General features: G+C 43.6%; 4 protein-coding genes across 16 annotated transcripts in view; 3 read left to right on the plus strand and 1 right to left on the minus strand.

Moving 5' to 3' along the window:
* Positions 1 to 10,441, plus strand: part of LOC310757021 (C-type lectin domain family 2 member G-like) — a 119,439-nt gene extending 108,998 nt beyond the window's left edge. The window contains exon 10 of the mRNA XM_083602107.1: positions 10,347 to 10,441. Coding sequence (XP_083458233.1) covers positions 10,347 to 10,426 — 80 coding nt within the window. The 3' untranslated portion in view covers positions 10,427 to 10,441. The remainder of the gene's footprint in view (positions 1 to 10,346) is intronic.
* LOC310757203 (C-type lectin domain family 2 member B-like) overlaps positions 1 to 24,482 on the plus strand; it is a 47,174-nt gene that overhangs the window by 13,101 nt on the left and 9,591 nt on the right. The window contains exon 1 of one of the 7 annotated variants that reach the window (XM_083602460.1): positions 17,465 to 17,554. The exons of 3 other annotated variants lie outside the window; for them this stretch is intronic. The gene's annotated coding sequence lies outside the window, so the exon portion shown is untranslated. Of the gene's footprint in view, positions 1 to 17,464; positions 17,555 to 22,743; positions 24,433 to 24,482 lie in introns of those variants that run through there. 3 more of the 7 variants (XM_083602457.1, XM_083602459.1, XM_083602462.1) reach the window with 3 other exon arrangements.
* On the minus strand, positions 1,501 to 15,773 carry LOC310757225 (killer cell lectin-like receptor subfamily B member 1A). 3 transcript variants are annotated; one of them, XM_083602502.1, is made up of 7 exons: positions 15,515 to 15,773; positions 13,790 to 15,318; positions 7,226 to 7,315; positions 5,604 to 5,717; positions 4,733 to 4,887; positions 4,230 to 4,339; positions 1,501 to 2,962 (listed from the first exon to the last, which is right to left on the minus strand). In XM_083602502.1, exons 2-7 carry the CDS (start codon positions 13,872 to 13,874, stop codon positions 2,842 to 2,844), a joined length of 675 nt encoding a protein of 224 aa, XP_083458628.1. In that variant the 5' UTR covers positions 13,875 to 15,318; positions 15,515 to 15,773; the 3' UTR covers positions 1,501 to 2,841. The 3 variants fall into 3 exon arrangements, with proteins under 3 accessions (XP_083458628.1, XP_083458627.1, XP_083458629.1); XM_083602501.1 differs by lacking the exon at positions 15,515 to 15,773 and having other exon boundaries at positions 13,790 to 15,344; XM_083602503.1 differs by lacking the exons at positions 5,604 to 5,717; positions 15,515 to 15,773 and having other exon boundaries at positions 13,790 to 15,344.
* Positions 17,458 to 24,482, plus strand: part of LOC310757241 (C-type lectin domain family 2 member D-like) — a 66,967-nt gene continuing 59,942 nt past the window's right edge. For 4 of the 5 annotated variants that reach the window (XM_083602520.1, XM_083602519.1, XM_083602523.1 and 1 more), the window contains exon 1: positions 17,458 to 17,543. The gene's annotated coding sequence lies outside the window, so the exon portion shown is untranslated. The remainder of the gene's footprint in view (positions 17,544 to 24,482) is intronic. The other variant, XM_083602522.1, reaches the window with a different exon arrangement.

The following is a 24,482-nucleotide window of genomic DNA, read 5'->3' on the forward strand; positions in this document are numbered from 1 at the left end:
ACCAAACTTTTTTTTTTTAATAAAAGAATGGAAATGGTTCATTGAATATTTACAAACAAACTGTAAACGGAAAAGAACATTGGCAGGATTGTTGCAATAACCTGCAGTTTTATAATAGTATATATTAAAAGTAGATGAATAAATGTGTAAATAAGTTAATTTGGATATGAAGAAAATATGAAAAATAAATTTAAGGAACCGCAGAAGGAAGGGGAAGGAAGTCAAGTTTTGAAATGTTCAAATGATTGTAAAATTATTGACAAGTATAAAATTGAAACTCATTAATAAAATAAAAGATAAAGATAAACATTAAGAAAGAAGACACCACTCCTATGGTGTGTGTGATGTTTTGATGACACTGTGTGAAATGTGTTATGGGAAAATGTGAGAATTTAAAAAACTCATGTGACCTTTGTTCAGGGCTCTGTCTTTTTTGCTTGCCTTAAAGGTTGGAACCTTTGTTGCAACAAATAAAGATCAGGCCTGTTGGCTGCTGATTTGCTGCTTCATTGCTTGGCTGAAGTCTCTTATTTTCTCTGACTGATACAGAATTCGCAGGGCTAGACTCCATCGAAGTTGGGAAATGGTTTAAGTAGTGTACCCCAATATTTGGGATGTGAAGGGGGAAATACAAACTGTAGAGGAATTCCTGGGTTAGCCTTTGGGAAACGACCTGTTCAAGCTAGGGCCATTAAGGATCAACAGAGGGCCAGGAGGAACCAGACAAGGATGTCCACTTCCACCTTTGCTCTTTAATATGTGTTTAGAACCCCTGGCATTAGATAGCATTGTGAGATTCAGGGAGGAGTTGAATATGCTTATTTCAAAGCCTCATTCTAGTATTCCTAATTTGATGAAAGCAACAGATGATATCAGGACACTCAATTAATTGGTCCAAATTGGAATGGTTGCCTATAGGTGAAAATCTAATTACATATTTTTTGCTCTATAAGACTCACTTTTTCTCTCTTAAAAAGTAAGGGGAAATGTGTGTGTGTCTTATGGAGCGAATGCAGGCTGCGCAGCTATCACAGAAGCCAGACCAGCAAGAGGGATTTCTGCTTTCACTGCGCAGCGATCCGTCTTGCTGTTCTGGCTTCTAAGATTCAGAATATTTTTTTTCTTGTTTTCCTCCTCCAAAAACTAGGTGCGTCTTGTGGTCTGGTGTGTCTTTTAGAGAGAAAATTACGGTACTCATTCATTTAAGCAATACCAATTCCGGAATTGTACCAAATTTATTCAATACCTAGGTATGTTAATACCAAGAAATATAACCCAGTTAGTAACAGTAAACATAAATGAAATAATAAAAGAGTCTTCACTAGATATTGACAGGTAGGAACCATTAAACCTTACTCTTGGGGGGAAAGTGCATGCTCTCAAAATGAACATTACTGCTAGATTTCTTTATGTCCTGAGAGGACTTCCAGCTTTTATACCTGGGTCATATTTTCAAAAGATAAATTCCCTGTTTAGGAAATGTCTTTGGAGCTGGAAATATTTGATATTTCAGACGACTCTTGAAATAATTCAGTTAGAATACTGGATTGTTGTAGCTAATAAAAGCAACTTTGATCCATTTTCCCATGCAAAACTTACTCTGTGGGGATATCCTACTCTAAAAATTGGAATAAAAGATGGTAAGATGGAAAAACTGGATGGAAGCAGGTGTATTGACCTTGATAGATGAAGAATATGAACGTTACACGTATGATGTTCTAAGAGGAAAATATCACCTGTCCTATGAGGCCCAATGGCAATATCTGCATCTTTCCATACAACATCTTTTAACAACCTCATCTCAAATGTTCAGTGTAAAGAGTGCATCTTCAGCATTCACCAGAAGCTATAAAACAGTGCCAGTATGGGGAAGGAGTTCCACAACATAGGGGCTGCATAGTGGCCTAGCTTGCACGATGGTCTCATGAACATTCAAACCATCTCCATAATGAACCGTTCTATCTTGCATCTGCTTCACATCATTTTTAAGCTCTGCCAAGTCCTTTTGGATCGGCTTCAGAACTTGTACTTGAGCCAGTAAATTTCAGTAAATTAGTATTAGTGTCCTCCACCACCATTTCACTGATTAGTGATGCTGTTGGACTTGAAGAAGCTGCCTCTCATTTCGCTCTAGTTGACATGGCTACATCTCATTAAAAGAAATAATATATAATGGGAGGTTTTATATACCCAGCAATCAATGACTTTGTCCAAGCAATCTGATAATTCAGTAGTTTGAAAGCTTGTTAGTCTGGAGAGAAACAAGAAATTTGCTTTCAACAGGTTTTGGGGAACTGACTGCTTTGAATGAAAGGGATGGTACTGTGCTGTTTGTATTGTAATTATTGGCCAGGTTTGCTGTTTTGTGCTGTCAAATTCTACAGCTGATCCTCAACTGTCACTTCAAACCAATCTTTCAGTAGCCAAAATATATCTACTTCGAATTCCCTTGTTATCTCTGGATTTCACCTAGAGGTATTTTGCTGAAAACAGAATCATCTTGGTATTCAATATATTTCAAATTTTTTGTGTTCCTGGCAAATAACAAAATTCCCACATAATTATTATCTGGCCTTTGTTCTGGGCTCGCTCTTTGGTTTTATTTGCAGATGGTATCCTTCTGCTTATTTCGAAGACTCAATCTAGTATTCCTAATTTGATGAAAGCAATTGATGATTTGTGTAAAATTTCAGGATTTTACCAAGAGGTATTTTGCTGAAAATAGAGAAATGCCTTCCACAATCTTCTTGGTATTCGGTATTTTTAAAAATTGTGTGCTCCTGGCAAATAACAAAATCCCACATAATCCCACATAATTATTATCTGTATCAAGCTAAAATATTACAGTAAAAGAGACTCTTTCTGGCAAATCCATCTAAGTTCAATACTGCAGGCTTCAGCGACGAGTTCAGACTTTATCTTGCCACAATAGTTCCCTTTAGCAAACTTTGGTTCTGGAAATCTGTGGAAGGAAAGGGTAGAGTTGAAGGTCAGGACTGAAGACTGTTACAACTATTCCGCCCCCCCCCCATTCTTAATAGAAATCAGGGGTGTTCTCAAAATGTGTAATAAGCTGGCTGTGTGCATTTGAATCCTTCAAACATGCACGAATAGTATCAAATTGGATAGCATGAAGAAAGTCATCATTATTATTTATTAAATTTCTATACCACCCTATGCCCGCAGGTCTCATGGCAGTTGACAGGATTAAAAAGTCATGTATGCTTGATAATGGGACCCAGCCATTTTACCCTTTTCCTGCCCCAAGACCAAATAATTTCCTTTGAGGCATGGGAAGGAGGGTTGCAGCAGTGGTGGAGAATCCACCAGGGACCTGGGCATACTTTACATCCCGGGAACTAAAAATGACCAGCCCAATTTGCCACCTAGGGAGAGTTGGTGAATTGGGGATATAGGAGCTTGAGAGCAGAGCTGGCTTCCTTGTTGGTATTTGGACCTCAGCACATTCCCAGCAACAATGGATGTGCAACACTCTGTATTAGTTGGTGACTCACCTCAACCACATTAAGACTTTGCAAAGCCCAACTGGTCAGTTGGTCACCCCAAATTAAATGAGTTAGGGGGGGCACCCATCATTAACTGCTAATAACCTTCCAGTTCTCCGTTTTTCTCTCTCCTCTGATTTTCCTCTAGCACCGAAAATGAACTTCTGGCCAGTTCTTTTTGAATGTAGGTGTTATGTACTGAAGTTCTCACCCTGGGCCAGCAGGGGGATACTGTAGATAGTTATGCAAATAAGGGATCGAAAGTGACGTTCAGTGATTGGATAGTTTTAGAAAGTTGTTACAATTATGTGTACTGGAGCTCTATATAAGCAGGCTGACTGAACCCTTCAGTTCAGTTCTGTTCCGGCCTGTGAATAAACAAGAGCTGTTTGAAGAATCACTGTGTCGTCTGATATGTTCACCCACAACTTAACAGTATGTATGTGTTAAGAGTGACAAAAAAGTCTCCCTCTTTTACAGTGCATTTCCAACAGTTCTTATTTTCCATTTTGCACATCTTTGCTAGTTTGGTGGGTGTTAAGTACCACCTATAAATGGAATTTGGCAGCGTCTCTTATACCAGTCCCTCTCTCTGCATGAGAATGCTGGCAACCTAACTGGAACCGGTGCAGAAACCAGTGCCTCAATTGCACACCCAAATAATCTGAGCTCTAAAAATTGCATGATATTTTGCTTAGGTTAAAAACAATGAGAAGAACTCACAGACTCTGATCAAGCTGGGAGCCTGTAATCCACATCCATTTATTGTCTGCTAATGATAGTGACAGTCCGATCCAGAATTTTGCATTTTTTGTAATGTTTTTTATGAAGTCCTGTATCAGAGAAAATGCATTTTTGAAAAAGATATTTGCTGATTTTCAAACTGATGGCATCAAAATAAAGTTTAATATAAACTCCACTATCAACCTCACCCTCCTGAAAAGACTTTCTAAATAAAAACAGGAGTTGGGCTACAGCTACATGAATTTGCTTGCAACTTACTGCTTTGGTTCTCACTAGTCAATCTCCCCAAAGCCCTATCTAGACACTGATGAACTGGCCATGGGTGGGAATGGGGTGAAGCACTAAACAAGGCCCTGCACTCCACAAGCTTCTCAAGTCACAAAGCATGATACCATTGTCGAGTTACTAAGTTAGAATTAAAAGCAATTGGACTCAGGCTTCCTTCATGGATTGCATGAAATATATCATTCATTGTTCCTGACCATTTCCTCCTTGTCTTGGATGACCAGCAGATCAGAATCCCTTGTTGAACAGTCATGTTGGCTCTCATTCCAGGTTTTAGTATCTTCCGATTGCCAGTAGCATTTGTCCCTGTGCAGCTGCCATTGTACAGGGCACACTTTGCAAGTGGAATTAACTGTGGAAAGGAAGATAGACACATAATTTAATGACTGGCTCACCATTTCCAATGTAGAAAAACATTATGTACTCTGCAACTGCAGAAACCAGTGGCTTTAGGCTTACTGACGCCAATAGTGCTTCAGTAGCCACAACCTCAATAAGCTAAACTATAGCAGTCCCTCCAAAGTGGTGGCTTTATTTATTGACTGAAAAGGTGATTGATCAGTTGGGGTGGGTGGGTAGCAAAGTAACGCTTGTAGCAGAGGGAAAGGGGCAGCTAGTCACAGAAAATGAGTTAAAAGTCTATAGCCAATTGAAGTACAGTTGTACCTCGGAAGTCGAACAGAATCCGTTCTGGAAGTTTGTTTGACTTCTGAAACATTCAACTTCCAAAGCGTGGCTTCTGATTGGCTGCGAAAGCCTCATTGGATGTTCAGCTTCCGAAAGAATGTTCAAAAACCGGAACACTCACTTCTGGGTTTTGATCATTCGGGAGCCGAGGTACGACTGCATATATTTGGACCAAACCACATGTTTCAATACATCCATTTGTAACATTATTCTGCCTGTTGCTTCCTTACTGCAAAACTTATTCATGACGGGGGAACTTGCGGTTTGAAAGTCGATTTTGTCCCCATTGGGATTCCACAGTGACCTATATTTGTAATTTTTTTTTAAAAGGCCTGGTATTCCATGGAGAGGGGAAAACAGGTACAATATATAAATTTTTACCTGAGGGCTTGCTCTGGTATTTGTTGCAGAGGAAAGCCTGAAACTTGTCTAAACAGAGATTGCATCTGCCAGCTTTTACTCTGGTTTCTCCTTTCTCAGTTTTCAACTGCAAAGCTACTCCTCACCAAACAAACAAACAAACAAACAACACATTTAATTAAATAAATAAGCATCATGTTAACATACATAATCAAAATATGGAGGCCAAGGAATGGAAAAAGAAGATGGATACAATCAGATACGGAAAACAAGCTGCAAAAGAGACCTGCCACAGTTCCTCCCACAGAAGTATGAATCCATCTTGGCCTTCTTCAGAAAATCACATAGTAAGGGGAATGATGGCAGCATCTTTATGAATATAAAAGTATTTATGTTATCTGCTTGGTTGCTAAAGAAAATAGACAAAAATAACTTTCCACAGTGTTGGAGAAATAGTGGGAATGATGGAACACTTATACATATCTCTGGGAATGCCCACAGATTAAAAACTTTTGGTTAAAAGTATTTCAGGATAGGGAACAAATTACATTTCAATCGATTGCTTTAGATCCCAAATGGCACCACAATCGTACCTTGGATGCCGAATACCTTGGTACTTGGATGTTTTGGCTCCCAAACGCTGCAAACCCGGAAGTGAGTGTTCTAGTTAGTAAACGTTCTTTGGAACCCAAATGTCTGACGGGGCATCTGCAGCTTCTGATTGGCTGCAGAATCTTCCTGCAGCCAATCAAAAGCTGCGCTTTGGTTTCTGAACGTTTTGAAGTCAAACGGACTTCTGGAACGGATTCTGTTTGACTTCCAAGGTACAACTGTACACACAATTTAAAAACAAGAATACCACATATACAGAATCAATTCAAATCCAAGACAGATACAGACTGGGACATTAGAAGATTATATATTAACAGGTAGTCTTATTTTTAACGTGTGATAATATGTTCTAATTTTCCCCATTTAAAATTCCTCGAGGGATTTTATCCCACTGCTTGGTAAGTTGCTGGATGATTCTACTGAATCTCGGAGACTCTGGGGTTGATAGTCAGGAGTCTCATCTTCTGCAGCTGTTCTGAGAGCTGCCATACTGGGCCAGACCAAATGTTCATAACCTGCTGACTGGGCTGGAGCTGATGGAAGATGTTAGACAATCATTCTGTATGTGCTTTTATTGTACGGTAAACCACTTCAAGTGGAATTAACTGTGGAAGGGAAGCGGGTGGTGCTGTGGGTTAAACCACAGAGCCTAGGACTTGCTGATCAGAAGGTTGGCAGTTCGAATCCCTGCAATGGGGTGAGCTCCTGTTGCTCAGTCCCAGCTCCTGCCAACCTAGCAGTTCGAAAGCACGTCAAAGTGCAAGTAGATAAATAGGTACCGCTCAGGCGGGAAGGTAAACGGCGTTTCCGTGCACTGCTCTGGTTCGCCAGAAGCAGCTTAGTTATGCTGGCCACATGACCCGGAAGCTGTACACAGGCTCCCTCGGCCAGTAAAGTGAGATGAGCGCTGCAACCCCATAATCGGCCACAACAGGACCTAATGGTCAGGGGTCCCTTTACCTTTACCTTTAAACCACTTCAGGATGCCACATGGAAAGCAATTCATAAATGAAATAATAAATAATACTTACCCAAGACTGTCACAGCCACCCCCAGGATGATGATCACAAAGCCTCCTGCCCACAGGGTGATCTGGTACCAACAGGGAAGCGCGGAAGCATCTGTGAGGAGAGGGAAAACTTGAATGATGCGAGTCAGCAGTGCCTAAACTAGAGTCTCCTGCAACTCATTGAAGGGAAATAATGCTGGGTGATTTGTTTTTGTTTTGTTTTTTGACACAAAAAAATCCCTTCAGGAGACAACAGGCAAATGGTATTTGTTTAGTAATGACCGCTCCCCACATCAAGTGGGGGGCGCCTTTTGCGTGGTCGCACGCAGCCCCCCGGATCCCAGTGCGGCTCCCGGTAGTACAGGCTGGCTTCATCCTCCCCAGGCTGGATACCTGGAGGTCTCCGCTACCTCAACCAATCGCCCAATCCCGCCTGGGGAGGTGTTGCCAGGGGATTGGCCAGGTAGGGGGAGGGACCACCCTGCCCACACAACAGAATCTTACCTGCAAAGCATCAGTTGGCTCCCGAGCTTCTCCCACCCTGCCCTCCCTCAATTAAGCCTTCTTTTGCAGGTTAACCTCTTCTCCACAGGTACGCGGGCGCTGCTACATCATGATCGCTCTTGAAGGGCCAGAAAAGAATTTTCCTGCATTGGCAGGTTTTGCCTTTCCCTTAGCAAAACATCACAACTTTGGTGGTTTCAGGCCTTGGGCAGAATCCTTTAGTCTATCTTCCTAAATGGGGTGTGTGTGACGCGGTGACCCCCCCTTGCGGCTGTGATCCCAGGGTTCCCCGTTAAAGGGGTCTTGAGGGGAGGCATTGGCCATATGCCGAGAGGTTGTCATTGCTCTCCCCTGCGATGGCGGCAAAACAGGGGGCGGGCTCTCTGCTTGAACATATGTTCTCCAGAGCCAGCCCAATCCCCACACATTCTGGATAACCTTGATGTCTCCCAGATCCCCGGCTGGGGACTGGGAAGGATAAACGCCCAATGCCTGAGCCAAGATCTCTCTACACCTGAAACTTAATAAAGTTGTGGCCAATTTTAATCCCATAACACATTGTCTTGAGTCATTATTTTGCTCGGGGGTCACCTGGGGTTGTGGGGGCTCCACCTGTCCATGCAAATTGCCAAAATTCATTGTATTAGGCTTGGAAAAAATTGTGTGCTGGCTGGGCAAAACTGCAAACAAAAATTTGCATATTCAGAGAAATGCACACTAAAATGTTGAATGTTCAGGAGGAGTTTAAAGGGGTGTGTGGAAGTGATGTAGGAATGTGGAGATCTGCCAGGATAAACTTGTCTAATTTAGAAGTTCACAAAAGACAAAAATAAGATTGAGCTTTGATGGAGCTTGCACGATAATGAGAAAAGATGATCTCCCACTCCACATGCAAGAACTCATGAGCAGTCTTTGATACCAGTCTTCTGATGATCTGAAAATCTTGTCACTGTTCTGGATATCCAGTCGTAACCCCTTGACTATGTTCAGCTCACTGTCATTGATTTTGTGCTCCTCTTCCTATCAATGCATGATTGAAAATATATTGCAGCTTTCTGGTGTCTGTTGTGTGTGTGTTTTTGATGCAGATTTCCTCCACTGCTAATGTGACTGTCAGCTGTCAGCAGCATGTTTTGTCAAAATCAGGGAAGAGAAATACAGCGAAGAAGAGAGGAAGCAAACCATCTTTTATGTCTGATGTTTTGTATTAGTTTGAATTTTAAAAATCTTCAGATTCTTAAGAAAACATTCATCCGCTAATAGGAAGCAGGTTGAAATGCTTTGCTATTTTTATTTCGAGGGAAAAGTTGATGTGTTGCATTGATTTTTGTGCAGAAGAATTATAGAATAGTAGCATCAGAAGGGACCAATCTATGCAGACCAGTCCAATCTATGCAGTTCTAGCATACAGGAATCAAACCTGCAACCTAGGCATTATATGCAACATGTTCTAACCAACTGGGCTTTATATTCACAGAAACTGTACCATCCAAAGTGGTTGAAAAAATCATGGCTATTGACAGATGTATCTGGCAACTGGTGAGCATGGGAATATTTATATGCATTCCCTAAATGGTCTGATTTCAGTACCCTGTTGTAAGAAGTCTTGCAGCCAATAGCTATAGAAATTTCATTCCAATACTGTAATCTATTTGCCTGATAAAACCTCCTCCTTTTTTATTTTGTAAATTGACATGTTTGTGGCTTTAATTTGATATTAGAGCCATTAAAACACACAATAAAACAATTGCTTCAAGACATAAGCATGCCCAATGAAAACATGCAATAAAAATTCCTTTTAAACATGGCAGTAATTAAAACATGAGATTTATGCTGAGAAATCTGCGTAAACAGGGGCATCTTCAAAAGCCCGCAGAATGCCAATAGAGATGAATATGCTTGTGTTTCATCATGGAGTGCCTTCCATATCGCTAGTGCTATCGGTGAAAGGAGCCCACCTCCCAAAAGCCAAGAATCAGGAAGCTGTGGCAAGACTAATTGGGCTTCATTTGTTCTTTTAATGCCCTTACCTGACAACGAAAGGGAAGTTGTTCTTTTAGGAAATCTGGTCCAGAGCTGTTTAGGGGTTTATACCTAAGTAACGGCGTTTTCATGCTCTGCTCTGGTTCGCCAGAAGTGGCTTAGTCATGCTGGCCACATGACCCGGAAGCTGTACGCCGGCTCTCTTGGCCAATAAAGCGAGATGAGCGCCGCAACCCCAGAGTCGGCTATGACTGGACTTAATGGTCAGGGGTCCCTTTACCTTTTACAGAAGTAACAAGACCTTAAAAATCCAGCTTGATGTCTAATGGGCAGCCAGTGCAAATCCCTTACTACAGGCATGAGATGTGCCTGGTAAGACAGACATGGTCCAAATGGAAGTTACTCTGCCCATTCAATAAATCTGCTCCACTTCACAGTGGGGAGGAGTTGTGATGGACCACGTGGCCACCCTCTCCCCTCCATGGGCAGGGGATGAAGTCCCACGTCCCCCGGAGGTTCCCAGCCATGTCATTCACCTGCCAGCCAATCCGCTGGCTTTGGGGGCGTAACTGGGCCCCATTTAAACTGAGGCATGAGCCGGAGAGATTCCTCTTGGCTCGCTTCCTCAATCTCCCTCCCTTCCTCCCTATTTTCAGGTTTCGAATTTGGCCTTGCTATGGACCTCGGTCTGTATAGTCAAAGTTATGGTTTTCCCAGCAGTGATGTATGGAAGTGAAAGCTGGACCATAAAGAAGGCTGATCGCCGAAGAATTGATGCTTTTGAATTATGGTGCTGGAGGAGACTCTTGAGAGTCCCATGGACTGCAAGAAGATCAAACCTCTCCATTCTGAAGGAAATCAGCCCTGAGTGCTCACTGGAAGGACAGATCCTGAAGCTGAGGCTCCAATACTTTGGCCACCTCATGAGAAGAGAAGACTCCCTGGAAAGGACTCTGATGTTGGGAAAGATGGAGGGCACAAGGAGAACGGGATGACAGAGGACGAGATGGTTGGATAGTGTTCTTGAAGCTACCATCATGAGTTTGACCAAACTGTGGGAGGCAGTGGAAGACAAGCGTGCCTGGCGTGCTCTGGTCCATGGGGTCATGAAGAGTCGGACACAACTAAACGACTAAACAACAACAACAACATGGACCTCGGTTAGTCTCCATTGAGGGGCCTGGTAGGAGTTTTTCCACTTGGCAAATTGGCATGGGCCATTTGGTTTTCGCCTACCTCGTAGCAATCGTCGCAACTTTGTAAGGTTTGGCGCTTAGGCATTGGTTGATCTTATGACGGGGGAGGTGAGGCGTGGCCATCACCTGCCACTCCAAGTTTAAGGGTATACCATTAAAGGAATCCGGGGGTGTGGTTCTTGTCTGAAGTCCAGGGCTGGGCTAGGGCCAGGCCACGACCCCGTTGGGAACCCAAGGGGAGCTTGAGTTGGTTTGCATTGACAGGGCTCCCCCTACTGGTGGTTGACCCTTACCAGACTCCCTGCATAACGGGCAGGAGTCAGATATAGCCGGGTCAATTCCAATGCCTAAGCCAATACCGCTCACATTCTGTAACCATTAAAGTTGTGGCCTAAATTTGCCCAGTAAGCTTAACCTAATATCTGTGTCCTTGTGTCTTATTCATCAACGAGGGGGTGGTCTCGGGGTCTCGACACGCAATTTAGTTGCCTAACAATATTGCTCAATAACCTGACAAAAAGAAATGGAGCGCCAGATGCTAAAATATGACTCGTTCTCTTTAACCAGGAAGTGGACCTGAGGTGGAAAGAAGTTCTGGAGCAAAACCTTTGGCTATTGCATTTGAAAATGTGTCCTGGGTTGCAGTGAAAGAAATGAGTCACCAACCTTTGTTGGGCAGGCACAGTGGGGAACAGGTGTTAGCAGAGAAAAGGACAGGCAGGCGCTTAGTTTTCACCATGAGTCGCCTCCGTGGCTCAGTAGGTACATAGGAAAAGGATGTGGGTGGAGCGGGTGGTCAGGCAACAGGCTCACACCTTTAAACTGTGCCTTGGCCAGGACATTGGGTGCAGCATCTACAGAAGCGTTTTTTATTCACTAGGCTGGGGGAAGGAGTGTGAAATGTTGCAGAAAAAGCAATAAGCAAAGACCCATCTATGTGCACGCTTCATGCTACATGCATGCTTTGAATTTGAATAAGAGAATATTATAACATCTTATGTCAATGTCTTGTGGTTGCTGTTTTAGTGTTCATACTATTAACTTGTAAGATATGGATTTGTGTTTTTTTTGTTTTGAGTTTGTTGTTGTTGCTTTTTCAGTTTTTGAATGTTGATATTTATGTGTTGTGTATTGTTATTTTCTGATATCTTTCATGTTGTTGTTGTTGTGTGGAAAATACTAATAAAATTTATTTTTTTAAAAAAAGAATTTGAATAAAAGCATATTATAACATCTTATTTCCAAACTAACTAGCATATCTAATTTTATTTGCATTGTCCTCAATTCTGCATCCTTTAAAAATAATAATCTTACTTATACTTTTCATTTATATACGTTACAGTAGTTCAACAATAATTCTAACATATCAAACCTTGGTTCTCTTCCCCCTCTTTCTGCAGTTCTGTACATTTATTTTCATCATTTCCTGCATACTCCAAATTATCTTCACTTATTCTTTTATGCTCATATATATCTCACACACACATATATATATTTAAAAAAACAAATGCAGGGATTTACAATAATCCTGCTCATGTCTTAATGTCTCTTTACAATTTATTTGTAAATATTCACTGAACCATTTCCATTCCTTTCTTAAAATCTTTAAGATAACAGATTTGTAAAAAACAAGAATCCAGAAGCTTTTCTTTTGGGAATTATAGGATTAGAACTACCTAAATAGTATAGAAATTTATTTATGTATGCAGCTACAGCTGCAAGAACGTTATTTGCTCTCAGATGAAAAGAAGTCCAGAAGTGAGAAAACTGGTTACAGAAATTAATGGACTATGCAGAAATGGCAAATCTCACCAGAATAATAAGAAATCAAGACAACAAACTTGTTATAAAAGAACAAATGACATCTTTGGTCCTGTTTCTGCCTTTTTGTTATTTTTGGGGGGATACAAAATAACAAACACCACATGGAAGGAAATTGTGCTCAGAATCATAGAGGTATTACTGGGTACATAAATGCACTTGTTGATGATCAGAAATAACTCCAGGTTTCTTTACAAGGAATAAATTGAATATTGAAACATTTCTGCTGTCATCAAGTTTAAAAACATGCAGCCAGATCTTGATTTCATTTGTATGTGAATTTCAAATGATAACTCCCTCTCCCTTTACATATTCAGAGACCCTTCAAACTTGTGTAGCACCGATCATTTAAAAAGTCAGCTTTAACTTTGAGGGTTGCTTCCAACTATTTTTTTTTAAATGAAAACTAATCTGCATTTACTTCAGATTTCTCCCACATTTTTATATGGAGTTTTCATGTATACAGTGGTACCTCGGGTTAAGTACTTAATTCGTTTCGGAGGTCCGTTCTTAACCTGAAACTGTTCTTAACCTGAAGCACCACTTTAGCTAATGGGGCCTCCCGCTGTCGCGATTTCTGTTCTCATCCTGAAGCAAAGTTCTTAACCCAAGGTACTATTTCTGGGTTAGCGGAGTCTGTAACCTGAAGCGTATGTAACCTGAGGTGCCACTGTACACATTTTTGCAAGTGATTTCCCCTGAATTTTTGTATATTATTTAAATGATATACATATTTAAATTTTGTATATTATTTATAGACACCAGTATATGCATATTTGTGCATACTTTATGGCTGAAGAACTGCATTGCAAAATTCAAACACAAGTGCGAATTTTGAAATACAGTTTTGTTTTGTTTCGAATAGTGCAATTTGGGTAGTTTCTCATGAAAATGCAAACATGCACCCTTCTGTATTTCTGTCTCATTAGTCAAACAAAAATACTGCTTATAAAGGGACAAACGAACTTTCTACAAACAGGATAAATCTAAAGGGAAAGGAAAATCATGTCCATCTGTCAACCGATACATTACAGTGGAATCAGACAAAAACTGGAAGATACGAAGGGGTTTGAACTGAGTACCTTGTTTCTGAGCCACAGCGGCAGTTCCTGATGCAGCCCTCCTAGACTGGAAGTTCAAAGCAGTATAACCATCTTCGCCCTCCATTGGCAAGCAAAGGCTGCAGAGAAGCCTCTCAGAGAGCAGGGCTGTCGAAGGAGCACTGGAGGTTTGCTGCTATAGCCTGAGCTGATGGCCAAAGATCTCTTTCCGGAGCAGCTCTTCTCTTCAACCACAATACATTCAACACATTCGCACCCTTATTAGGTGGTTAGGGCAGGTTCTTGTTTTAAAAAAACATTTTTGGGAGTTGTTCAGTTTGTATTGTTCAGCTTTTAGAATGGACTTTGGCTTTTGGAAAGATACTTAAGCCAGCTCCAATTATAGATTATAGCTAAACCATATAGAGATGTGATTGAGGCTTTCATGAATGAGGCTGGATAGCTCGGTTAGAGCGTGGTGCTCATTATGCCAAGGTTGCAGGTTCAATTCCCCTATGCGACAGCTGCATATTCCTGCATTGAAGGGGGTTGGACTAGATGATCCTTGGGGTCCTTCAAGCTCTTCAATTTGATGATTCTATGAGTGGGGAGGAGCAAAGGTAAAAGGTAAAGCACCCCATGACGGTTAAGTCCAGTCGAAGGCGACTATGGGGCTGCGGCACTCAACTCACTTCAGAATGAGGGAGCCAGCGTTTGTCCACAGACAGCTTTCTGGGTCATGCGGCCAGCATGACTAAGCCGCTTCTGGCACAACAGGACACCGTGACGGAAACCAGAGTGCACAGAAATGTCGTTTCCTTCCCGCCACAGTGGTACCTATTTATCTACTTGCACTGGCATGCTTTTGAACTGCTAGGTTGGCAGGAGCTGGGACAGAGGTATAGGAGCTCACTCCATCATGGGGATTCAAATTGCCAACCTTCTGATTGGCAACCCCAAGAGGCTCAGTGGTTTAGACCACAGTGCCACATCCTACAACTGCATGTTCAGGCGGTCTCTTGAAATGTAGGCGTTGGTTAGGGAATGAGTTTGCCACCACAACGACTTTCCTTCTTTGGGCTCCCTGCCACACTACAGTGGTACCTTGGGTTACAAATTTAATTCGTTCCGGAGGTCCATTCTTAATCCGAAACTGTTCTTAACCTGAGGCATGCTTTCGCTAATGGGACCTCCTGCTGTCATTGCGGTGCCAGTGCGTGGTTTCCGTTCTCATCCTGGGGCAAAGTTTGTAACCCGAGGTACTACTTCCGGGTTAGTGGAGTTTGTAACCCAAGATATTTGTAATGCGAGGTATCACTGTATTAGTATTATTTCCCAATGTCCTGCTCGATATGAGCTGGTGGAAAACAAATCCCCCAAGGATCAGCATAGAATCATAGAATTGTGGTGTTGGAATGGGCCCAGGGGTCATCTAGTCCAGTGTTTCCCAACCTTGGGCCTCCAGCTGTTTTTGAACTACAACTCCCATCATCCCTGACTAGCAAGACCAGTGGCAAGGGTTGATGGGAATTGTAGTCCAAAAACAGCTGGAGGCCCAAGGTTGGGAAACACTGATCTAGTCCAACCCCCTGCATTGCAGGAATCTTAACTAAGGCATCCCTGGCAGGTGGCCATCCAACTTCTGCTTAAAAACAGAGAGTCCACCACCTCCCGAGGGAAATCATCCCACTGATGAACAGCTCTTCCTGTCAGAAAGTTTTTTCTGGTGCTTAGTGTTGGAGCCTGTGCTTTTTAACTTGTTCATACATAATCTAGAACAGGGGTAGGCAACCTAAGGCCTGTGGGCCGGATGCGGCCCAATTGCCTTCTCAATCCGGCCCGTGGACGGTCTGGGAATCAGTGTGTTTTTACATGAGTAGAATGTGTGCTTTTATTTAAAATGCATCTCTGGGTTATTTGTGGGGCATAGGAATTCATTCATTTCCCCCCAAAAAATCTAGTCCGGCCCACCACATGGTCTGAGGGACGGTGTACTGGCCCAAAGCTGAAAAAGGTTGCTGACCCCTGATCTAGAATTAGGGCTGAGCAGTGGTTGAGATAGCCAGGCTTGCTTGCTCAAGATTGCTGTTGTTGGAGGATGTTGCTGGCATTCGTCTGTCTTGTAGGGTAGTGAAAACAAAAAGGGGATTGGTGGACACTCCAGAAGGACGTATCTAAACTGGGTGAATGAAACAGGCAGAAAAATGGCAAATGCAATTGCATGTGTGCAACTGTATAAGTGATGCATGTGTATGTGTGTGTGTGTGTGTGTGTGTGTGTATGTATATATATATATATATATATATATATATATATATATATAGAATGTATATATATATTTTTCACATATACATGAATGGGGTGTGGTGGTGACTCATCAGGAATGAGGCCTTGGGCTTGCAGTGGGCAGTTTTGTGCAAATGTGGACCCAGTGTGCAACAGCTGTGTGTGTGTGTGTGTGTGTGTGTGTGTGTGAATCAAATTCCACCCTGGGATCATTAGGAAAGGAATTGAAAATAAAATTGCCCAAATCATAACACCTTTATTCAACTCTTTGGTGTGGCCACACTTGGAATACTGCCCAGTTCTGCTTGCCCCACCTCATAAAGGATATTGTGGAGATGGAAACGTTCAGAGACAGGAAGAAAAAGTGATCAAGGGGCTGAAGCCAAGCTCCTTTTCTGAGGAAAAGATAGGATGTTTGGAGCTTTTTTAGTTTGGGAAACAAATTAAGGCGAAAACATGAGAGAGGTGACTAAGATAATGAACGATGTGAAAACACTGCCCAGAGAAAGGTGTCATCCCCCCCCCCATAAGGCTAGAAACTGGAGCAACTCAATGAAGACGAATGTTTGGAGATTCAGGGAAGAAAAAAGGAAACACTTCTTCCAGCAGTGCATAGGGAAGCTGTGACAGTCACACCCAGAGGATGCAGCAAAGACCACCAACTGGGATGGCTTTAAAAGAGGATTAGACAAATTCATGGAGGAGACAGCTACCAGTGGCTACTGCCCATGATGGGTTTAGTCTCATTCTGCTGCCAGAGGCAGTATGCCTCTAAACGTCATTTGTTGAGACTCAGAAGTGGGGAGAGTGGCTGCTTACTGGCTGCCCATTGGCCTGCACTGTGAGAATCAGATGCATGGGGTACAAGACAAGGGTTCTTCCAGGTGAGAATCTTGCCCCTTTAATATATTATAGTTCTCCCCAAAGGGCATATCCTAAGAGATATGGACTAAAGGCTCAAGAGACCTCCGCTGTCGTCCAGCCCACATTGGAGGATGGTATTAAAGTGTTGGTGCTGACCTTTAAAGCCCTAATTGACCTGAAGGAGCGTCTCCACCCCCATCGTGCAGCCAGTGCCAAGGGCCTTCACCGGATGTTAGCTCAGAGTGTCACATGACCCTGTACTGGAAGTACATGGGAGGAGTTTTTCTCTCTCTGCTGTTGGTGATGAGAGAGAGCAGTCACGTTTCTCTGTACTGCTGGAAAGACAGGAATAAAAGCATGTAAATACATTTCTGTCTGTCTCTCTCCCCTCCCTGGGGATGGTAGGGGAGGAATGGTGTGTTCTTCTCACGTTGGGAAGGATCGCCGATTGAGACCTTGCCTGATCTTGCCAGGAGTCGCAGGCAGGGAGGTCAACAAGGATTCAAGCCGGGCACCTGGAGGGTGGCCAATTCCTCTGACTTTTGGCTTGAAACCCAACACACTGAACTTAGGTGACTCATCACAAGGTCCTGCCTCTCACCCTTCAGCACCCAGGCGAGGTGTACCCAAAAGAGATTCCTCCGGGGTAAGCTGTGGGTAAGCTGTGGGTAAGCAAGACTCTCAGCTTCAGCAGAGAGGGACAGCTGCACGGCGCCCCTTCAGCCAAGCGGGAGGAGAAATGGAAGGGGCTCCGTTTCTCCTGCTGCTTCGCTGAAGGGGCACTGAGCAGAGAGGGGGAGAATTTTGTTGTTGTTGTTGTTCTCCCCCTCTAAAACAAGGTGCGTTCTTGTTAGGATATTTCCGTTCCACCTTAAAAGGGTGCAGGATGTTTGTATAACACCCTGCGTAAGTTCCTGTCTCACAGGATGTTTATGTTACATGTTCCTTTCGATTTTGCCTGTCTTGCCTGAGCAGTCGGAGGAGACGGTCATGATTTCTTTGTTCTGACCAATGCCTAATAAACTGTAAATATGCAGTTCTGCTCTCATGCTGTGCAACTTCTGTTGTGTGAATTCTGCTGAAAGAGTGTGCTCTAAGCCAGAGGCTTAGTGTCGCTGAATTGCTGATATTGCCTGACTACGGGAGGTCGATGGATCGTCCGGCATCCGAGCTTGGGGCCTCAGATGGATCTTATCTCCCTGGCAGTATCCCAACAACAGGTTTCGGGCCCAGATTCACGGCACTTGCAGAAGAGTAAGACTGCGGCAGACTGCTGAGGTATGTGTGGGAAAAGCGAAAGTAAAGGCTTTTCGTTGCCGCGGAAGAAGTCTTTGATGTCCGGCACAATTAATTGGCCTGGGAGCCGAGCCAGAGGCATCGTGATTTATGAGCTGCCAAGATAAGAAGTCTTTGGAGGCATAAAGGCTCACGGCTGGCGTTAAGAGGTGGAATGGAGTTATTCCAAGCCTCTGAAGCTGCTGAATGTCCAAAGTTAAATCGGGACAATTATGAGACCTGGGCAAAATGGTGTGAGAGTTTGCTGCGTCAGTTTGGAGTGTGGCATACTGTGTCTGAAGCCCCTCCAGTTCCTCGGACAGAGAAATGGCAGAGCCAGAATTTGAGGGCCGTGGATATCATTGTCTTATCCGTCTCTCTGGAGGAAATAAAGACGCTTGCTGGAAATCTCACGGCACGTGACATGTGGGATGCTTTGAAAAAGGCCCACCAACCAATAATCCCAGCCCAGAGTTTGACTGCATCGGAGGTCCTGGCTGTTTCCCAGAGTGCGAGTGAATGCAGAGATGCCGAGGGCACCGGTTGCAAGCTGCAGGGGGAGCTGACTGTGATGTCATCCCAGGCAGCATTCCAGCCTCCAGGGGGAGCCAAGGAGTCGGCAGCTGAGAGCTCTGTTTCTCGTGAGAACCAAGGTCAGAGCCTATGCAAAGGCCGGAAGACCAGACGTAAACAGAGCAAGATGTTTTCAGATGGCCCGAAGCAGAAGGGGAGTGGAACGCCAGTGGAAAACAAGGCTATGTTTGCTGGCACAGCTCCACCAAAGGCTAAAGGCACGTCTGATGGCCAGGAGCAGGGGGGCAAGTTGCAAAAGCCCTCGCCAGTGGAAAACACGGCTATGTTTGCTGGCACAGCTTCACCAAAGGCTAAAGGCAAGCTGCAAAAGCCCACGCTGGTGGAAAACAAGGTTTTGTTTGCCAGCAAATCTGCTTCGAAGGGGAAGGCCAGGTTTATTGTTGACTCTGCGGCGACGCGCCATCTCACCAAAGACCGCCATCTGTTCATCTCCTTCACACCTCAAGATGGAGAGGTCCAGCTGGCTGATGGAAGGACTTTGCAAGCTACAGGAGTTGGGACTGTGAAACTTAAAAGTTTGCATACTACCATTAGTAATGTACTTTTTGTTCCAGGAGCTGCGGACAATTTGCTTAGTGTCCCACAGCTAAATCGGCGTGGTTTTGAAATTACCTTCAAGAGGACTCTCTGTGTCATCAGAAAAGGCAAAGAGGACATTTTGCATGCAAAGTTGATGGATGGTTTGTTCTGTCTAACTTATGATGACAATGTTGCTGTGTCTAATGCTGATACTTGTTGTGTTGCACAAACTAACAAGGTTCTTCATGCAGGTTGCATTCATGATGCACATCGAAGATTTTGTCACCTCTCTTGGCAAGCGCTAGCCAAGATGCCTGGTTTGGTTGAAGGTTTGGACATCAAACCTTGCAAATTTCACATGAAATGTGTATCTTGTGCAGAGAACAAGGTGAAGGTTGCTCCAAAAGGCAAGGAGTCTAGCAGGCAGGCTTCCAAACCCTACCAGCTAGTTCACGCAGACCTGGTTGGGCCTCTAGCGCCCTCTTTGGGAGGAGCAAGGTACTTCATGGTTCTAATTGATTCTTTTTCCAGGTACATTCATGTGTTTATGCTCGAGCAGAAATCGCAAGCATTTCCTAAGTTCAAGGCATTCTGTGCTTGGTTGGAGAATGCTCATGGTAAACGTATTGGCTGTCTGTTTACTGATCGGGGCGGGGAGTTCACTTCTCAGCAGTTTGAAGCTTTCCTGACTGAGAAGGGAATCCAGCATGACTTGTCAACGCCTAGATCGCCATGGATGAATGGGCTTGCGGAGAGAGCAAATCAAACGGTGCTGCAAGGAATAAAAACCTTGTTGCATGATGCCAACCTCCCTGAGAAGTTTTGGGGGGAGGCTCTCTCGAATTTTGTTTACACTTTTAATCGCAGACTGTCATCACCTATTGGCTGCACTCCCTATGAGAAAATGTTTGGTAAGAAACCTAACACCAAGCACTTGAGAATCTTTGGTTCTGACATGTGGGTACACACCCCACAAAGCAACAAGCTTGGGAAGCGTGGGGCACATGGTTTGTTCATGGGGTACGATAAAGGTGCATACAGAGTATGGATGACTAACTCAAAATCCATAAAGTTCACAAGGAGTGTTGAGTACAACCCAAAATGGGGGGAAAATGTGGGAATTTTCCAGAGTTACCCAGAGGAGGATGAAGGTGATGTGAAGAAAGCAGATCATGCTGAGAAAGCTGAGGAAACTGAGGTTGATGATGATGATGATGATCAGAGTTCGGATTCCAGTTCAGTGGGCGGCGCTGCTGCTGCTGTCAGTGACAGTGATGACACAGCAGACTACAAGAGCGCAAAGGCCTCAGTCAGACCATCTGATGCGTCTGACAATGAACTGGAAGAACCACTGTTCACCATTGGTCACTTTTCTCCTAAGAAGGAGGAGATGAGTCCAGAAGACTTGCGTCTGGTTCGCAGGTCTGAAAGGGCGACCAAAGGCAAACCTCCAAAGAGATTTGCTGATGAGTTTGCTAAGACGGCAACTGCTGTTCTTAGTAGCTCAGAGAAGGTGTGGGAACCCTCAAGCTTCAAAGAGGTCCAGGAGTTAACCTCTAAAGATGCTGAGCCTTGGCTTAAGGCCATGAAGGCTGAAGTTGATTCCTTGAACAGGAACCAAACTTGGGAGCTGGTACCGGTAGTCCCAGGAATGAGACTGGTTGGCAGCAAATGGGTCTTCAAGGCCAAGACAGACCAGAATGGCAAGGTTGTCAGACACAAAGCCAGGTTGGTTGCCAGAGGTTTTTCACAGGTACCAGGGCAGGACTACCACGAGACCTACTCACCCACGGTCAAATATGAGAGCATTCGGCTGATGCTCAAGATCGCTGCGGAGGAGAAACTGCGTGTTTCCCATCATGACATAAATACAGCTTTTTTGTACGGGATTTTGAACGAGCAGCTGTACATGCTTCCACCTGACGGGATGCAGATACAGAAGGGAATGGTCTGTAAACTGCGGAAATCCTTATATGGTCTCAAGCAGAGTGCCAGGTGTTGGAACACAAAACTCACTGAAACGTTGCTTTCTCTAGGTTTTCACCAGGGCAAAGCTGATCCATGTGTGTTTGTCAAGGAGGAGGGGCAAAACAAACTGTATTGTTTATGTTTTGTTGATGATCTTCTGATGTTTTGGAAGAATCAGGCTTTCTACCAAAGCACCCTAGCTCAGCTGAAGGAGCACTTTGACATGAAGGATCTTGGTGAGGTATCCAACTATCTTTCTCTGCAGGTGGAGAGGGACCAAGCAGGTAATTTTCTGGTACACCAAACACAGAAAATTGCTGATGTATTAACCAGGTTGAATTTGGTTGATGCAAACCCAGCAGACACACCGATGGTGACAGGTTACCAGGTAGACAGTACTGCTGAAGCGTTTTCTGACACAACGCTGTACAGATGCATTCTAGGCAAGTTGAATTTCATTGCTAGATGTTCAAGACCTGACATTGCTGTAAGCACTAACCTGCTTAGCAGACATGCTAACAATCCTACTGTTCAGGATTGGAAAGCTCTGAAGCACATAGCCCGGTATTTGAAAGGGACTATGCACTACAGGCTGAGGTTCACCAGTCAGAAGACTGGAGGTCTTGAAATCTTTGCAGATGCTAGTTTTGGAAGTGACACCACGGATGGTACAAGCACGTCTGGAGTATGCTACATGTACAACCACTGCCTGTTTGACTGGTTGTGCAAAAAGCAGACGACAGTTAGCCTAAGTTCCTGTGAAGCAGAACTCAATGCTCTGTCATTTTCACTCATGGATTGTGAATGGTTGATGCAACTGTTTAAGGACATTGGGGTTTCTGTGAAATGTCCTATACAAGTGTATCAAGACAATAGGTCTTGTTTGGCTTTGCTGAACCCGGAGAGTTGCAATCAAAGGACCAAGTACTTGCAGATTAAGCTACATCGTGCAAGAGAGTGTATTCAGAAAGGACTTATTCAGGTGTCCTACATGCCAGGAAATGAAATTCCTGCTGATCTGTTGTCTAAGGTTGTTAACAGAGAACAACTGAAGGTTTACGCACAAAGGTTGCAATTGGGTTGAACCACAGGTACTACAGGTTACACGGAAAGGGGGAGGATGTTAGGATATTTCCGTTCCACCTTAAAAGGGTGCAGGATGTTTGTATAACACCCTGCGTAAGTTCCTGTCTCACAGGATGTTTATGTTACATGTTCCTTTCGATTTTGCCTGTCTTGCCTGAGCAGTCGGAGGAGACGGTCATGATTTCTTTGTTCTGACCAATGCCTAATAAACTGTAAATATGCAGTTCTGCTCTCATGCTGTGCAACTTCTGTTGTGTGAATTCTGCTGAAAGAGTGTGCTCTAAGCCAGAGGCTTAGTGTCGCTGAATTGCTGATATTGCCTGACTACGGGAGGTCGATGGATCGTCCGGCATCCGAGCTTGGGGCCTCAGATGGATCTTATCTCCCTGGCAGTATCCCAACAGTTCTATGGTCCGGTCCATTGAAAAAATACGGTAAATAGCAGGGATCAATCGCCTTGAAAACTCTTTCTGTTTTGCTTCTTGTGGGCTTGGTCAGCAAAATAATAATAATAATAATAATAAATTCAAAAGTTCACTTTCCTACTCATATTGAAATACTGCCCCTCAACGAGGCCAAACTTAGATTCACAAAATGTTTAGGGGTATGCGCACCCCTGCGTCCCCCTAGGGGAAAAAAGCACTGCTTACGAGTGTCCTGGAGAGTTTTCTGGATGGAAAAACCCTAGCACTTTTGTACTGACTCGTACTTAAAACAAAATTTAAAAATTCCTTCCAGTGGCATCTTAAGAGACCAACTACGTTTGTTATTGGTATGAGATTTCGTGTGCATGCACACTTCTTCAAATAGTAGTTAGTACACACTGCCATTTAAGAGCAGGTGTCCCATTAAGACTTTCAAGTCCAAAGACAATAATCTCCTAATTGCACCACTGTTCAACCTTTTACAGCCTTCCGTGTTCTTGTTAATATTCAGTCTTATCAGCTCACCTGCAGATTGCGAGGGAAATAGATGGCTGATTGCTGTAGGGTCAGTTGCCTGTGTGGGTGGGGAGGGGATGGCAAAGAAGCAGGAGGGGGGGGACTGAATGCAGCAACCTCAAGGCTGCAATGGCCAGCGGCTCCTCCTGCCGCTGTCATTGGGGGGAGGCTGCTTTGACCCTCCTTCCCCTCCATGGCAGGAAGGGGACAAGAAGGAAAGCTAGCCAGAGAGAAAAAAAGAATTTCTATGCGATTTTTGCATAGCGTTATTTTCTTTTGAAGAAAAGGCAAGTAAGAATAGACATAAGAGGTGTTTATAAAATTACAGTCTTTGTGCCAAGCCAGAGGGGAAGGTATGAGAGAGAAGAATGAAAGGAGAGGCGAGGAGGGAACTTTTAGTTCTGACTCGCCCAGTTGGCTTCCTGAACAGCAGTTCCAGAAAACAGGTTTTAGAAGCAGCGGCTGACAATAGGTCTGTATAAACAAGTTTGGTGCCAGCGAAAAGCATTGTGGTGTAGATAAGCCTACAAGTTGCATAGAAAGTTGAGGTAATTATAATCTGCTTTAATATTTTTACTTTTGTATGTTTTAAATTAGGGTTGTGTTTTTTCTCAATTTTATTTTTTTATCTTTTTGTAAATCGCTCTGAGGTTTTTCACAATCAATTGTACGAATTATATGATTCCCAGGTTGGGGAAGGCAGAGACTCTCCTGTGCATGAGTAGGTTAGGTTTGTTAATTTCAAAAAATAATGAATTCTTATTGCTTTCTGCTACTTAGCCATTTTTCATGGAGCAGATTTTGGGCACCTAAACGCTTGCCATCTTTTGTGAGACCTCGCCTCCAAAATATCAAGATCTTTCATTACTTTTTAAATCTCATTGTCTTTTGCATTCCTCCCTCAAGAGGCTCCATAAAATTATAGAAACCAATGCTCTTTTCAACTTTCCGCAGGCATTTTCCTGCCACTATAACACTTTTTCATTTTCTTTTACTAAAATACCTGCCTTGCTTCAAGCAAGCTTGTCACTTGTTAGTCTCAAACTCAGCAATTGCCAAGTTGCCAACTGGCACCAGGACTTCAGCAGCTGTTTCTCCTTCTGCACATTGAGGGTGACCACATTCCCCACTGGGAGGTCCTGCCCTTTGTTTGTGGGGTTGATTTTAAATCATACACTTTGTGGCCAAGAATGCCTTCAGCC

Source organism: Podarcis filfolensis (genome assembly GCF_964270895.1).
Source record: "Podarcis filfolensis genome assembly, chromosome: 2".
Classification (NCBI taxonomy): Eukaryota; Metazoa; Chordata; class Lepidosauria; order Squamata; family Lacertidae; genus Podarcis; species Podarcis filfolensis.

Coding starts and splice junctions, on each gene's coding strand:
- LOC310757225 (XM_083602502.1), bottom strand. CDS start 13,874: ATGGAGGGCGAAGATGGTTATACTGCTTTGAACTTCCAGTCTAGGAGG. Junction 5,718..7,225: donor GGTGGCTGTGACAGTCTTGG/GTAAGTATTATT, acceptor GGTGAGGAGTAG/CTTTGCAGTTGAAAACTGAG. Junction 2,963..4,229: donor TCCCAGCTTGATCAGAGTCT/GTGAGTTCTTCT, acceptor TTCCTTCCACAG/ATTTCCAGAACCAAAGTTTG.